Here is a 16,330-nt window from a genome sequence, read left to right on the forward strand (position 1 = left end):
AATTCCAGAGAACACAGGATAGGTAAGGAGTCTCAGTCTAGCAGGTCAAAGTGCACGATGCAGAGGGGCCAGCAGGAGGCATTCAGGAAGCCAGGGCAGGACAAATGTTTCAAAAGAGTCCGGACAAAAGTTGAATTTAACAAAAATTCCTTGTACTCCCTGCCAAAGCCAGAATTGTTTGAGTTGGGGCTAAAATGGAGATGGCTAGATCTGGGCAAGGAAAGTGATTCTGCTTGCAGTCATCAGTGAAATCCTGGAATAGGGGTGTGGGAACGGAAAAGAATTTGGAAGATTTCAAAGGAAGAAAGACATTTTATGATGTGTTGGGGGGAAATGGGGGAGGGACAGGGAGTGGAGACGTGGGGAGAGATAGCATGGGGAGAAATGCCAGATGTAGGTGAAGGGGAGGAAGGCAGCAAATCACACTGCCACATGTACCTATGCAACAGTCTTGCATGTTCTTCACATGTACCCCAAAACCTAAAATGCAAAAAAAAAAAAAAAAAAAAAGAAATTAATTCAGGTAATTCAGGAAACGGTGGTAATAAATGCATTGCTTAGTTTTCTAAGAATTCTATGAAGAATTCTGACAAATTGGGAGTTGAGAATTGAATGAGAAAGATTAGTTTTCTCTCAGTTTTGAATTTGATATGCTGGTAGTTCTGCCACAAATGTGACAAGAAGTAAGCCACTGATGGCCTTTAAGCAAATTCTACAAAACAGGGAGGAGTGAAGCCATTCTGCTAGGAGCTATGGAAATGGTTAGATAGGAGGCAGAAGCAGCAAATGTAGACACAGATAAGGAATCTGACAGCAGACATGCTGAGGATAAGGCCCTTAAAGCATGGCAGAGGCTGCTTTGGTAAGAATACCTTTGAGAAAGAAGGTGGCATGAGTGGTGCCTGGGATATTATGGAAGTTATTTTAAAAAGGAATTGTTTCTAATTGGGGGTAAAATTTGGAAGTTATCATAATGGAGGCTCACATCAGATACTTTGGTCTTTTGTCGTAAGATGAAGTCATCCATAGAAACTGTGATAAGAGAACAATTTGGGGCTAATGGAAATATCTGGAAGTAAATAATTTGAGACATGTATATGAGGTCAAATGCTGACTAACAGCGACAAAGAGGCTGTTCACAGTGTAAAGATACTTCCAACCTCCTAGCTTCTCTTCTCTCCTAATGAGTTCCGCTGTTTCTTGGCTCTGAGAATCATTCTTTGCCTTTCATCCCTTACATTTTCTAGAATCTATTCCAATAACTGTAAGGTTCACAATGTTCATTTCAGTTCATCAAACTGATAGACACAATTCAGGTAGAAATTTTTAGACAAATTTTATTGAAAGAATTTTGATACAGTTCGTGATTCTTTTTAAATACATACGAAGTTTAACAAAATATTTACATGAATGTGTTCAAGTAGAAAATGTGAAATATACATTATAGATTTGTTGTATTGCACTTAGGCAAATCATAATTGCTCACTTCAGCATATTCAATCCAAATCACAACATAGTCTTTGAAAGTTGGCAATATAACCTAGCCTTGTACTCAAACATTTTAAGAAATGTTTTGATGCCATAATCTTCACCTAAGGAAACAAACCCAAATACTAACTTGGACATATGTTTAAACCCCACTAATGGCAGGGAGGTAAAGTGTTGTAGGGATGTTTAAAATATGCTAAGAAGGGATTTGGCAACTTTTCATTCACAGTATTTCCAATACAAAGACATTCTGTTTATCAAACTCACAAAAGTGGGGGGAAAATATCACTTGGGAAAAACTTTCACTGAATTGCTGTTAAAGGAAGCAATGAAGTTACTTGACAAACTTGACATGACAAGATGTGTAGTTCAAAATCTAATCTACACTGAGGCTAACTGATGCGCAATGTGTGATACATCAACAAAATTCAAATAATAAAACTCAAAAAAATTTTTCCCTACTAATACAAAGTTGAAGTTCTATACAGGAAACAACAATGAAAACAGATGAAAAATCAGTGACGAAATGGAGCACAACTAAAATTTTGTGTTTGAGGAGAAAAAAAGAAAAAAAGGTAAAAAATAATTCTGGGAATATTTAAATCAGTTAATGAATACATGTAGTGTTGTCTTTAAAGCACCTTCAAGAAGTACCTCTGAAAGAGTTTTGGATGACAATACATCAGGGATAAATGAAATCTGTGAATATGGCAATTTTCCATAAAAACAAGATTATGGAGACTGGCTCCTGATTTGGCCAAACAAAATACAGAAAATTGAAGTGACCCAGGTTCGCAGTCCCAGTTCTGTCAAATTCCAATCCAACAATTTGTAAAATGGATAACATCTGCACACTTCCACTGTATATGAAAAAGGAGCAGCTCACAGGGCTACTTGAAAAAAAAAATGGCCAAGGTGAATATATAGTCATTTATTTGTGCAAAAATGCCAAAAAATGCTGAGATGTCTTCTGTAAAAAACAGCAAATTACTGGTTTTACCTATCCCTAACCCTTACTTTTGACACTACTACCTACAATGTTTACTAGTTAACCAAATATTCACTGAGCATGTAAATCCATGCTAAGTTTGAGGATAAAAGGATATATAAGATAAAGATATTCTTTATTACAAGCTTTCCATCATGATCAAAATTACAAATAATTTTCAAGGCTATTGTAAGAGTTCAACATTAAATGTTAAGTTTAGGCATTGATGATTATTACTACTTATGAAACAGATTTCTTCCTTTTGAAAGGTGTATATAAAATGTAATGTAAATCAAATCTACTTACCCTCTCCTGCAGTGCAAAATATTTGTACTTTTAGCGAAGATAATTTCCTAGTAAACGAAATTAGGGTCTCTTGAGTAGTTCAGTTTCTTTCCTCATATAGCCACAGAGATGCTATATTTTGATTCAGTCCCTTAAGCAACTTACTCTGCAGTGCCAACAAAACTTTGTTTTTTAAATAGTCCTAAAAGTGCTTAAAGGAATTCTGGTTCCTCTTTTTACCCTGCACAGTTTAAGATCAATGGTAAAGGTAAGAAATAAGCATAAGGGCACTGGAAGAAGGAATGAGTCTAAATAATATATAACGACTGTTTCCTCATACCAATTTTGTCATGGTGATTGTTCACGAATTTTATAGGAGAGTCTGTTGAGATCTGCTACTACTTCTTGGATCTTTGAAGCACTGATGAATGACAAACACAAAGCAGAGTTGGTGTCAGCACCTGATTAATCAGTGCTGTACTACTGGCTGTATTCCCTAAGCAAGTCACTTAAATTATCCCCAAACAGCTTCCTCATCTGTAAAATAAGGATAAAAATTCCTTCCTGACAGAGATGTTATGTGAATTAGAGGAGATTTGCAAATGCTTTGTCAATCATAAAATCACGCAAAATTATTCCTTTGTAGAAAGCTGAGGATTAAATATAATAACATGAAGGCCACACTAAGCGCCTGGCACATAAATACTTAATAAAAGTTATTCCCTATTCTTGCTTTCTGTGTAATTTGCAGTTAGGAAATGGTTAAACATAAACAAAAGACACCCTTGTCAGACTCACATCCATTTGGCTTTAAACCAAACTGTCCTTCTCTGCTCCTTTTCTTCAATTTTTTTTTTGATACATAATCTTTCATTGTATTTGAGGCTGTCTTGAGTCTCTGGTTGAGATCTGGATCACTAAAGCTTCTGGGGGATCATGTCTTCAACAAGCCTTCCAGTGAATGTTCAAAGAAAAAAGAAGTATAATTTCCTTTATTTTTAATCGAGGTTCTTATGAATTGAAAATTTTTTTTTTCAAAGATGGTGATGGAAAGGAAGAAAAAGTTTTAACTTTCCCAAGGTAATGCTTTTATGAAAAGTCAGAAACAGCGGTTTTAGTATCTGGAATTCTGGTTAAGATTTCAACATTTTACCTTACTTAAAAGACTTGTTTACCCAACATTTAATGTCAAGTTTTGCATGGCTCTAAAATTCTTTAAAATGCAAAAGCTTTTCCAATGGCTGAAAACCAACATGACAAGACTGAAATGATATGACCTGTGAATTAGCCTGGTTTATAAAACATACCAGTTCAGAGAACATAAACAAAATAAAGAACCTAAGTAATCCTTAAATTGGATTTAGCCTTGGGCAATTAACAGAAAAATTCACTCATAAAAGGACCACTGTACAGATACCATTTTTTTTAAATGTCAGGAACTGGTTTTATAAGAGTAAAAAGGTTAAAATTAATTATAACATATTCCATAAAGAATATTATGGAAATACTCATATATGAAACATGAGATACTAAAAGTCCATTTATAAAGTGCCTTAATATACCAAAAAAGGAGGTCAGATGTCCTTTATTTACAAATCATATTTAATTCCATTTACAGAAAGGCAAATATATTACACTGGAGAGGCAGCATAATAAAGCATAAAGAACTCAACTTTGAGTCAGAAAATGAATCTTTTTGGCTTTGCCATTAATTATCTCTGTGACTTAATGACAGCTTTTCTGGGCTTCAGTTTTCTTATCTGTAAAATGAGAGGTAGAACTAGACTACTTCTAAGGCTAGTCCTTGCTTAGATGCAAAATTCTATGTCAAGCAATGTAAATATTCTTAACTTTTGGCATTACATATCAGGGTTCTACCACATTAATAATCACTGTAAAAACGGATTATTCCATGGTAGGTAAGTAAAAACATTATAGAGAACTGTGATCAAATACATTTTGAGTTCATGATTTGGCTGCTGTAAAAAGGTGCAAAAAAGCCATAGCATTTTGGTTACTGATATATACATGTAGGTTTTCAAGAATGGTAACACATTCCAGATACAAGGGAAATGACAGCACAAGGAACACTGACCTACAGATAAAGTAGATACTGTCCTTCACAAAGACGCATGGGGAGTTAGCAAACTGAGGAAGCTGTGCATATGTTAAGCCCTTCATCTTGAGGAACATAATCTACGTTTTAAAATCCAAAGCAAGTGGCCGGGCATGGTGGCTCATGCCTGTAATCCCAGCACTTAGGGAAGCCAAGGCAGGAGGATGGCCTCAAGTCAGGAGTTCGAGGCCAGGCTGGCTAACATGGTGAAACCCCATCTCTACTAAAACTACAAAAATTAGCTGGACAGGGTGGGGGCGCCTATAATCCCAGCTATTGGGGGCTGAGACAGGAGAATCGCCTGAACCTGGGAGGTGGAGGTTGCAGTGAGCTGAGACCGTGCCATGGTACTCCAGTCTGGGTAACGAGAGTGAAACTCAAAACAAAACAAAACAAAACAAACTCACAAAACAAAAAACCAAAGCTAGTACAGATATATTTCTGTTTGGGAAAGTTTACTAGGAAAGGTAAGCTGTCCATGAGCAATAAAAATTTGTTCTCCAGAGAATATTTTGGCTTTTAAAATATTGGCAAAGTTACACTCAGATATAGTTTTTTGTTTTTTTTCTAAGAGTTAGCCCAACATCAGGGACACTGTAAATTAATTTTATAACAATAATCAGGTAGTATTTCTCATTGGAATTATCTACTTTAGTAATACACATATGCCAAGAACACTGATAAGACAAAGTATTTTCTAAGAGTGACAAAAAAGGTGCTTTTTCTAATTTTTTACTGCTGCACACATAGGTATGCTGGCATTTAATTAAAGCATAAATGTTTATGCCAACTTGCTAAATGATTTGAGCTGGCAATATCATGTAACAATACAAAATTAAGAGTTTTACATCAGTCTAACACTATATAAACATACTCAAGCATTTGTGTACTGATAGTACAGTCAAATAGAATGATTCATATTTAGACAAAAAGTAAACTTGGAATGGAGGGCTGTATGAAGGGCAGACTTGGGTCTTCAAATATCTCCATATGTGAAATATTAGTAGTTATACATAACCAGATTTTAAAGGCACACATCCAAAATTTCCCTTCATCTAGATCTGTCATTTTCTCTAATATGCCAAAACCCACAAAATATCCCAGAGTTCTCTCAGACTTGGTGGTGGTTGCAAACTTCTAAATGATTACTTACACTTGTAATGAAAAAGCAGTACCATTATCAGGGCACTTCCTTTTGGACTTTCCCTCTTAAAAGACCTCAACAGTTGTTTTAAGCACATACTACTGCAGTAAATCATAGCTTTAGAAACCCCTGGCAGAAAGCAAACGTGTTTAGAAAATACTACTTTGCCTGCAGAAAATTGACTACTGATAGAGTTCATGGCAATCTGCAGTTTAGAAAAGAATGAAGAAAGTGGTCTAGTTCTCCTAATACAGAATATTTCATAGTTGTAGGTCAGACATAGGAGAAAAGACACTCTTAAACTTAGAAACAATACGGATTTCTGCCATGTCACTAAAAATTACTTATTATGGATCTACATTCTTAATTATCATTTCCATCCTGCAGAGATTTGTATCCAACATTTATAATTTTTTAAAGTTAAAAGGGAATACATATTGTAAAATGAACTTTAATGGAAAAATATTTACCCAGATCATTATCTCTTCATAAAACACAGAGAATACTTAAGTAGAGTGCTCAAGCACTTATCACAAATTGCAATTTTATTTTTTCAAATACATAAGAACCTAGAATATCAACTTAGTACTTACTTCTTAGGTATCTGTGTTAGGAAGAGTTCCGCATCACCACATTTCCTCTGTACCTTTTATAATTCAAATTCTATAAAATGCTGCTTTAGGATTCCTGCAAGTGACTGTATTTGTGCACAGCTTAAACAGGAAAACAAAGTGGATGACTTGGCATTTGAAGAATGAAAAAGCCAAATAGCACTGTCAGAACCATTTCTGCCTTCAGTCTCCAGTGCCTTTTTTTCATTATAAAATCCATAAAAATGGCAAGGAAAGACACAGGAAAGTTTATCACAAACACAGTTGCTTTTACAGAAATTTGGAATTCAGCAGATGTTTTAAGTCAAAACGGCTTTCTGTGTAACACATGAATTTGCAAAGTTTTGAAAACACAAGCCCACAAAGTAATTTAAAATGTGATAATTAAATTTGTTTTAAAAATCAAATTAACATCTTTTATTTTCTGATGAGATAATAAAAGAAATACTTTCATATATCCAAACCTATGCTGGAAGTACACAAAAAGACAATCTGTTTACATTACTAGTAATAGTCTTGTTTTATACAGATTACAGAATATCCTTTAAAAAAAATACATGACCTTTGATGGTACATTTCTATGCTGGCAAATACATTTTCTGATACAAAGGCACTTTGAAAACCCAATATGGTTTGGTTCGTAAGTTTGCAAGGTACAAACAATTTTATAAACATATGATTATACTGAAGAATGTCAGCAATTGTGACATTACGTATAAAACAGATTTCCAATTTTTTTTTTTTTAAAGTAATACTGGTTTTGTGGGAATGAAAGCAGTGGTTTCCAGCAGCTTCAGTGAAGACATTCCAGAAGACTAGGGGCCCACAATCTGAAATTCTTACTGACTGGGATGAGAGGATGGTGGTGCGAGCATTCAGTATGCAAACAAACAAACAAAAAACAAAAACAAAAACAGAAAAAAGGACAAACCAACATCCTAAACCAGAAACCTCAGACATCAAAATGGTTTGGAGGAAAGAGCACAAAAGAAAAGACTAGAAGTCCAGGAGATAGCCTCTTAAATCTGATCCCGTAGCTGTGAACCCCCCACAGAGCATAAATGGCTGACTCTACCCAGTGGACTTGGTGCTCGAGAGGTGTAGTGATAACTTCTCTGTTTTAAAAAGCTGGGTACAATGTTTTGGATTGTACAGTACCAGAAAAATTTGGTCCGTAAAAGGTGCATAATTTCTTTCCATTCACTACATAGCTGCAAAGTCAATCTGTACATACAGCTGCCTCACTCCAGCCTGGAAAGTTAAAAAAAAAAAAAAAAAATTAGAAAATCAAACAAGCTAATAATACACTACACCTTTCAGGAAAGTAATTCTTTTCTTTTTCAAATCTTACTTTAAAAAAAAAAAGGAAAGAAACAAATATATATTCATAAGCTACAATAAAGAATCTCCATTTACCACTACAAAATAATAAATAAATAAGTAAGAGCCATGTTGACAGTCTTACTTCTAGATGATACTAAGAAAAATGCAGTTCCCCTTCTATAATTACTCTGTTAGAGGACACAATGGTGCTTGACTGGTTGGCTACTAGTTGAAATCCATACATCAACCCTGTCTAAATGCTCCTGAGATAAATGATTAGTCAACAATTTTAGCAAGTGTAACCATCTGTTAGAATTCTTTTGCACTCCAACCCTCTCTTCAGTTTTGGATATGAACTTGCTACTCAAGGATACTGCTCTCCAAACTGTCCCCAATATCTTCTGTATTATCTATTGACTCCTTTTCAGCTGGATCACTTCTATTAGCATACAAACACACTGCAGCTGTTTCTATCTTTGAAAAAACCTCATGAGAAATTACCTTCTGGGTACAATGCACACTATTCAGGTGATAGTTGCACTAAAAGCCCAAGCTTCACTACTATGCAATATATCCTTGTAACAAAATATATCCTTACACCTGTATCCCTGAAATCTATTTAAAACAAAAACAAAAAAACCTTTACTTAACCCTACATCCCCTTCTGGGCTTCCAATCTCTGCTCTTCTCTACAGCAAAAAGCTTCAAAAGAGTTATTCATATTTGCTATCTACAAACCGTTTTCTCTCTTCTCTCTTGAACTCATTTCAACCAATATTTGCCTCCCAACACTTCCCCAAAACTGTTTGTCCAGGTCATTTCCACACTGCTCATATCAATACCCAATTCTCAGGCCTCTCCTTCCTACTTCACCTGTCAGCAATAAAACAGACACTCACTCCCACCTACTGAACTTTTTTTTCCCCTTTTGGCTTCCACAGAATATTCACTGGTTGCCCCTTTACCTCACTTGTCTTTCTCAGTCTCCTTTGCTGGTTCTTCCTCCCATCTGAACACTGAACACTGAAATACCCAAAGGCTATAGAGAAAAATAAAGCTTGGTACAGGAGCTGGCAAATGCCTCAGCACTCCCAATATACGTATCACCTTGGGATGTATTATACAACTTATTCATGGTGTTTATTGTTCATTGTTGACTTCTCACTATAATATAATCTCTCCAACATAAAGGATTTGGTCTTCTTTTTTACATTGCTGACTCCTAGAACCTCAAGTGGGAACCAGCACACAGTAAGTGATCAATAAATATTTGTTTAATTAAAGGGAATTCTACCAATTTCCTTCTTTCAACCCCAAATAATCTATTTTTAATTAAAGGAACCCATCAGTCACTATAAGGCCTTTCTTCTCAGTACCGCAGAATAAAAAGGTAAATTGGAATATTTAATACGGAAAAAACCAGAGTGGGGAAAGAATTAGTACTACCTTCTTACAGTAATTTCTGGACTCCTCAAAGCACTGTTTCCTAGCTTGGCTTTTTTTCTAGCATTCAGGTAGGAGGGCTCTGTACTAATGAGGGCTTGAAAGGAATCAGAAACCACTCTAATGAATAAAAAGCCTGACAGACTCTAGAAGCTTGCCAGCACAAGGAACATATTTTAATTTTGCTGCTGCTTCTCCTATTTTTTTTTTTTTAATAAAAGACCTTCCTGTGGAAAGTTAAAGCTCTCCATTATTCAAATTTAAGAAAAGTATATTTAATAGCATACTCTCCTCAGTTAAGATAATTGATTAAGGACAGAATTTAGTATCTGATGTTTGAGCTGCAAATTAAAATCAAACTTCAATTTTTCTCATTTTAAAAGTGTTGATAAACACCAACCCTACTAACCTGACACAATTGTTACATATTCATCCAATATTTGACAGATACTCAATAAATCCTTGCTATATGCCAGGAACTTATAAAAGGCTATTACAAATTCTTATGATTGATTACAATTATATAATCTGACTTACATCTAGATGACACCTGAAATGACTATACTTAGGAACTCTTTAAAAATTCTTATATATCAAACCATAAGAGGAAATAAATATTGTTCAAATAAATTATCTTAACTTCTTTTTCAACAACATTGTTAGTGAAAGTAAAATAGGCAAAATAAATAAAATGGGCTCCTTTTAGTGTCTCTGCCATTTTCCCTACTGCTAGCCCTAACACAGAGAAGATGGTAATACAAAATGAAGTAGCCCAAGGCAATAAAAAAGAAAGGAAAAACAAAGAGGCTAGGTAAATTATCTTTGCATAATCGTGAGCTAATTACTCAAGCTGATATCCTTCCCCTGAGAGCGTACAGCGTTCCACAAAAGCTCAGTCTAACAGAAAAAAAGAAAGTCATTTTGCTTCATCCATCTGGCCCGATGAGGACAGCTTCAAGTTTTACGGATTTACATTTTCCTTTTCCAGTTTCCTTCAAAGAGAAAAGTGGAAGAATCCTATGGTAAGTCACCTACTCCCTGAATGCAAACTTAAGTTTTCTATAATTTATTCGTATCACAAAGACATGACAGACACTCCAGCAGATGAAAACACTGCTCAGGTCCATCATAAATTCTACCCACGGAATGGGACCAGGAGCCAGACGCTGGCTGATGGGTCCTTAAAATGTGAAAACCAGGCCGGGGGCTGTGGCTCAGCCTGTAATCCCAGCACTTTGGGAGGCCGAGGTGCGTGGATCACGAGGTCAAGAGATCAAGACCATCCTGGTCAATATGGTGAAACCCCGTCTCTACTAAAAATACAAAAATTAGCTGGGTGTGGTGGTGCGTGCCTGTAATCCCAGCTACTTGGGAGGCTGAGGCAGGAGAATTGCTTGAACCCAGGAGGCGGAGGTTGCCGTGAGCCAAGATTGTGCCATGGCACTCCAGCCTGGGTAACAAGAGCGAAACTGCGTCTCAAAAAAAAAAAAAAAAAAAAAATGTGGAAACCATACAGTACTCACTGCATATCCTGAGAATAACATACAAACCATACTTCAGTCAACATTTCTATAAATGGGGAAATACCTAGTTACTTTGAACACTTTTATGCTCCTAAGAAAATAAATGTTAACCTGGTGCCATAGGCTTAGAATATCTTCAATGCATATTTATCGTTGTAGAAAGGATAACAAATAAGAAGCGAAAAATTTAGAGAAATACATAGGAATATGACTATAGACAATTGTTTTGACTGAACTTATATTCACCTTTATCCCTTTAAAATGAAGTCTTGAAAAATTGCCTTACCTTTCCTTGTGAAACCTAAATCATTTCAGTTACCAAAATAATGAGTAAATGTGACTAAATTGCAAGTCAGGAACAGTAACTTGAACGTGAGTTTCCTTTCTGTAAATTGTCTTTTGGGGCTCACTTAATGTGTTAGGTACCTGTCACAGTACGTGGCACATGAGCTCTCAATAAATGCTAGCTGCTGACATTGTTATTTCCTGCACTATTCACCAGCCAGTGAACATTTAAATCACATGGATTACTTCAGAACAGTAACCCGGGGGATCTGTCGGCCTCACAACCTGTGGTTGTTCACTCCAACCTCAGGTCAGATGCTGGTGGAGTTTAAGTACAAATGATGAAGAGAGATAATGGGAAGATGGATAAGGAAAAACTGCAGAGCAAGCAAGCAAAATCAATACTGAGGAAACATTAAAGCCCTTGATCCAAAGTTAAAAAAATAAAAAGGCAAGGTAGAAAAACAGCAATCTACCTGGAGAAGGGTAGCCATCCACTTTCTCTAACTCCCTAACCTCTCCCTCAAGCAGAGAGAGTAAGGTTAGATGAGCCCCAGGAAGGGATTATGATCCCAGGAGACTTAACAGGGGCAGAAAGTTTCTCGAACTTGGGGCACTCTTATTTGGGCTTGTGAGGAGGCTTTTTCGTTCCTTCCTGAGTATCAGTGTTAACTTCTATTTTAAGGCCAGAGAATAGAACACAAAAAGCTGAAGCAAGAAGCTGGGTGCTTAGGACTTATGAGGCACAAGGGAGAAATGCAGAAGAGTAGAAAAGATAGAAGAAACAAAGGTAGAAGTTCTATCAAGGAGTAAGTATGTATTAGGCAAGACCGTCTTTTGTGTTTTGTGGAACTGAGAATGGTAATAAACTCCAAGCATATTCTAGACTTTACTTCAAACATATTCTAGATGTTTCTTTAATGTGTTTTCTTCAAACATTATTTCTAACAAAAAAAAGCATATTAAAATTTTTAGGATAACAGTTTAAAAAATTAACAAATACTATTGGCCAATTTAAAACATAAATGTTAATTGCCATCCTAATCTAGTATCCCATTTTCTTTTCATTTGTACAATAAACACAATAGATGAAATTTCTATTTTACCAATTCCTAAATAATAACTCATCCAAAAAAAAAATTAGTGCAAGAGTAAAAAGAGGGAGAGGACTTTTTCTATGCCAGCAGAAAACCTGGTACTTTAAAAAATGTATTGTCACTTAATAATCCCAAAGAAATCTCAGTACTGAAGTGGCTTTCAGCAATGCACTTGCATTAGTCTATATTCATGTACAGCAAGCCAACTTCTTGAGAAGTTGAAGATTAACTGGTAACTCTGGAAAATGAGATTAAAAGCATAATGCTTAAGATATAGTCACAAAGCTATAGTTTTATAAATAAAATAGAAAGTTATAATTTAGATATTGGTCTCCTCAGTTTAAAGTTATCCTCATAAAAGTTTTAACAAAACAATTTTTAACCAAAAACCATCACTTAAATTCTAATTTAAGATCAGCTGTAGGAAAGACAACTAAAAATGTAATAAACCAAAAGCTATAACTTATTATTGAAAAAATCTTTCTTTTGGTCCTTTGGAACTAAGGTCACCTGTATTTTAAATTTGTCTATAAGAAATATTTTGTGTGCTCAAAAAGGAAGCAGTGTGAGTTTTGTTATTTTATTTTATTTTTTTTTTGAGACGGGGTTTCGCTCTTGTTACCCAGGCTGGAGTGCAATGGCGCGATCTCGGCTCACTGCAACCTCCACCTACTGGGTTCAGGCAATTCTCCTGCCTCAGCCTCCTGAGTAGCTGGGATTACAGGCACACGCCACCATGCCCAGCTAATTTTTTGTATTTTTAGTAGAGACGGGGTTTCACCATGTTGACCAGGATGGTCTCGATCTCTTGACCTCGTGATCCACCCACCTCGGCCTCCCAAAGTGCTGGGATTACAGAGTTTTGTTATTTTTGATAAATAAAAGTTATAAGATGTAATTTAAAATTAAAAAGAAAATTTTTAAAATTTAAATTTCCTTTCATAAAATAAAAATGCTCCTGAAATCCTTGGCATATACTAACTGCATAAGGACATGCATTACTAGGATATATGCAGAAAAGGAAAATAAGTTCATGAAAAATATCAGTTTTGTGTATGTCAGAACTAAAACAGTGATCATAAGACAATTTTAAAAATCATTAAATGCAGGAATGAAAGTCATTAGTAGGGTGACTCCCTTCTCCCCTAGGAAAAATGTGTTGAACCACCTTCATGGCAAGCCTCAAAGAATCCCTGGTCTCTGCAAGGAATGAAATAAAGTGGACTTCACCTTAGCTGATAAAAAGGCTTGAAATATTTTTTCAGGGCTTAAAATATTCAAAGCTCAAACGCAGTTTCCAAAACCAAAGAAACAGCTGAATAAACTTTCAATGTCAGCCATTTTAAAAGCCAACATTTCTAAGGCTACAGAAGAACCTCCGCCGCTTACTTGAATGGCAACTTCAGCAGGTCCTCAGCCTGGACATAGCTGCTTGCACATTTCTAAAACTAGAAACTGCATTCCTTTTCAGAGGGCAAATTGTGCCGAAGTCCTGGGAGAGGATAGGACGTTGTCCTAGGGCTCAACAGAAGCTCACACTGCGAGGATGAAAGGACATGGCATACCTAGCAGAAAATTCAGGGTTAAGGCGGGAAAAAATAATCTGGAAATGTCAGTGAAAAGAAACATTACTGCTAGCCTGGTTATCTTGTCCCTGAAACATGTAGAAGGTGTGAGAAGGATTCAGACACACTGTGAAGGTCTTGCATGCTTCATTATGAAAGTCATAATGATACCGACTTACAGTGTCTGTTAAGAAAGACACCTAGTTGTTAGAATTCTGAAATAAATAAGCAGCACCAGCATATTGTTTTGTAGTAGTGTATGTCTTGATTATACATAAGATTAGCACTGGAGTAAATCCTAATTATACATAAGATTATTTCATTAATTTATTCCCAAAGGGACCTAACCACACATTTCTCTTTATCAGAAACATAGAGTCCAGATTTCATTAAGATCTTTTTGTGCTTGTGGTTAAAAAAGACCAATGGGAATCCAATAATATTTTTCCATATTTAGCATCTATAAATATGGCTTTAATCAAATACAGTTATTAAAATCTATTTATACAACGAAGTCATTATACATGTATATTCTTCTAAGCATGGGAAATGCAAAATCATGACAGCTGGTAGGAATTTGCACACAAGTTGTACAATGTGATATGTATGACATAGGATAAAGTAATTCTGTTTTGTGGGACACGTAAAGTTTCAGACAGAAAGTAACAATTGCATTGGATCTTTAAGTCAGAGTAGGAATTTTTGTCCCACACAGAAAAGTAAACAGTCTGGTGGGTTTGGAGTATAAAGTACAGGGCAATGAAAAGCAGGAGAGAAACTTTAAAAGTCAGTTCGTTCATGCTAGAAAGTCTGGGCTTTACCTGGATGGCAATGAGGAGCCACCAACGTTTTTATTTTTCAACTTTTTATTTTGGAAAAAAAAAAAAAATGTTTTTTTTTGAGACAGAGTCTCCCAGGCTGGAGTGCAATGGTGTGCTCTCAGCTCACTGCAACCTCTGCCTGCTGAGTTCAAGCGATTCTCCTGCCTCAGCCTCCTGAGTAGCTGGGATTACAGGCATGCACCACCACATCCGGCTAATTTTTTTTTTTATTTTTAGTAGACAGGGGGTTTCACCACATTGGCCAGGCTGACCTTGAACTCCTGAGTTCAGGTGATCTGCCCACCTTGGCCTCCCAAAGTGCTGGGATTATAGGTGTGAGCCACCACACCTGGCCTATTTTGAAAAATTTTAAAGTCAAAATAATAGTACAATAAATAGCTGTAAACCCTTCACCTATATTCACCAACTGTTAATATTTTGCCAGTTTGCTTCATCTCTCTACATATTAATAAGTAATCTTTTATTTTTGCTAAAATATTTGAAAATTAAACATCTAGCTACTTTGCCATTAAATCCTTCAGCATGTATCTCCTAAGAATTAAAAACATTCTTCTACAAACACAATACCATTATCACATTCAAGAAACTGAACCACCTATACAATTAAATGAATTACTATAGTCTATGTCCGAATTTCTTTGATTATCCAATACTTCCCTTCTGTGGTTGCTTTTTATCCCCTAGTCCAAGATCCAGTCAAGAACCACACATTGTGTTTAATTGTGAAGTCTCCTCTCATCTAGAATTATCCCCTACCTTTTTCTCCTTTCACGACACTGGCACTTTTTTAAAGAATCCAAGTTAATGGGCTTAGGGAGGTTCTCACAAGCTGTATTTTTGCTCATGATCAGATGTTTGCTCATGATCAGATTCAAGTTAAACATTTTTGGTAGGAGTATCACATAGGTCATGTTCAATATTCTCCAAGGTATCACACCAGGAAGCACATAACGTCAGTTTCAACCACAGATTTTTTAACACATGGAACCTGTTTCTTCATTAGATCTATGTGTTAGATCAGGGATCCCTAACCCCTGGGCCATGTGCCAGTACTGGTCCACAGCTTGTTGGGAACCAGGCCACTCACAGTGGTGAGTGGTGGGTGAACTGTGACATTTGATTCTCATAGCAGCACGAACCCTATTGTGAACTGCACATATGAGGGATCTAGGCTGTGCACTTTTTATGAGAATCTAATGCTTAATGATCTGAGACAGAACGGTTTAATCCCAAAACTATCCCTCCTACCACTACTCCCAACCCCCGGTCATGGAAAAATTGTCTTCCATGAAACCGGTCCCTGGTGCCAAAATGGTTGGGGACTGCTGCGTTAGATGATTCTGACAGTGGTATCAATGCCTAGGTTTTTTTCCTAACGTTTCGAACAAGCTATACTGAAAAGAATTTATATTGTCTCTACCTCTTCCTTAGATGTTACTGACATGATCTTATTCTCCCAAAATATACACAATACATACCATAGTAATCAGTCTTTGATTGTCCGTCACACAGCTATGTTAATCATGTACTGAAAGAATTTGGTTGTAGACCATGCACTGACTAATTCATGATTCTAAAGGCACTATAGAAAAACTCAACAGCATATAAAGTTATTAAATC

At 36.1% G+C, this 16,330-nt stretch overlaps 1 protein-coding gene across 2 annotated transcripts in view; it reads right to left on the minus strand.

Annotated features, from left to right (window-relative positions):
• Nucleotides 1-4,320: 4,320 nt before the first annotated feature.
• Nucleotides 4,321-16,330, minus strand: part of SLC30A7 (solute carrier family 30 member 7) — a 72,154-nt gene continuing 60,144 nt past the window's right edge. For both annotated transcript variants that reach the window (XR_012512563.1, XM_003933250.3), the window contains one exon: nt 4,321-7,883. Coding sequence is in view for 1 of the 2 variants with exons in the window: in XM_003933250.3 (XP_003933299.1) it covers nt 7,836-7,883 (48 nt within the window). In the remaining variant the exon portion in view is untranslated. The remainder of the gene's footprint in view (nt 7,884-16,330) is intronic.

This window comes from Saimiri boliviensis, chromosome 11 (genome assembly GCF_048565385.1).
Source record: "Saimiri boliviensis isolate mSaiBol1 chromosome 11, mSaiBol1.pri, whole genome shotgun sequence".
NCBI lineage: Eukaryota > Metazoa > Chordata > Mammalia > Primates > Cebidae > Saimiri > Saimiri boliviensis.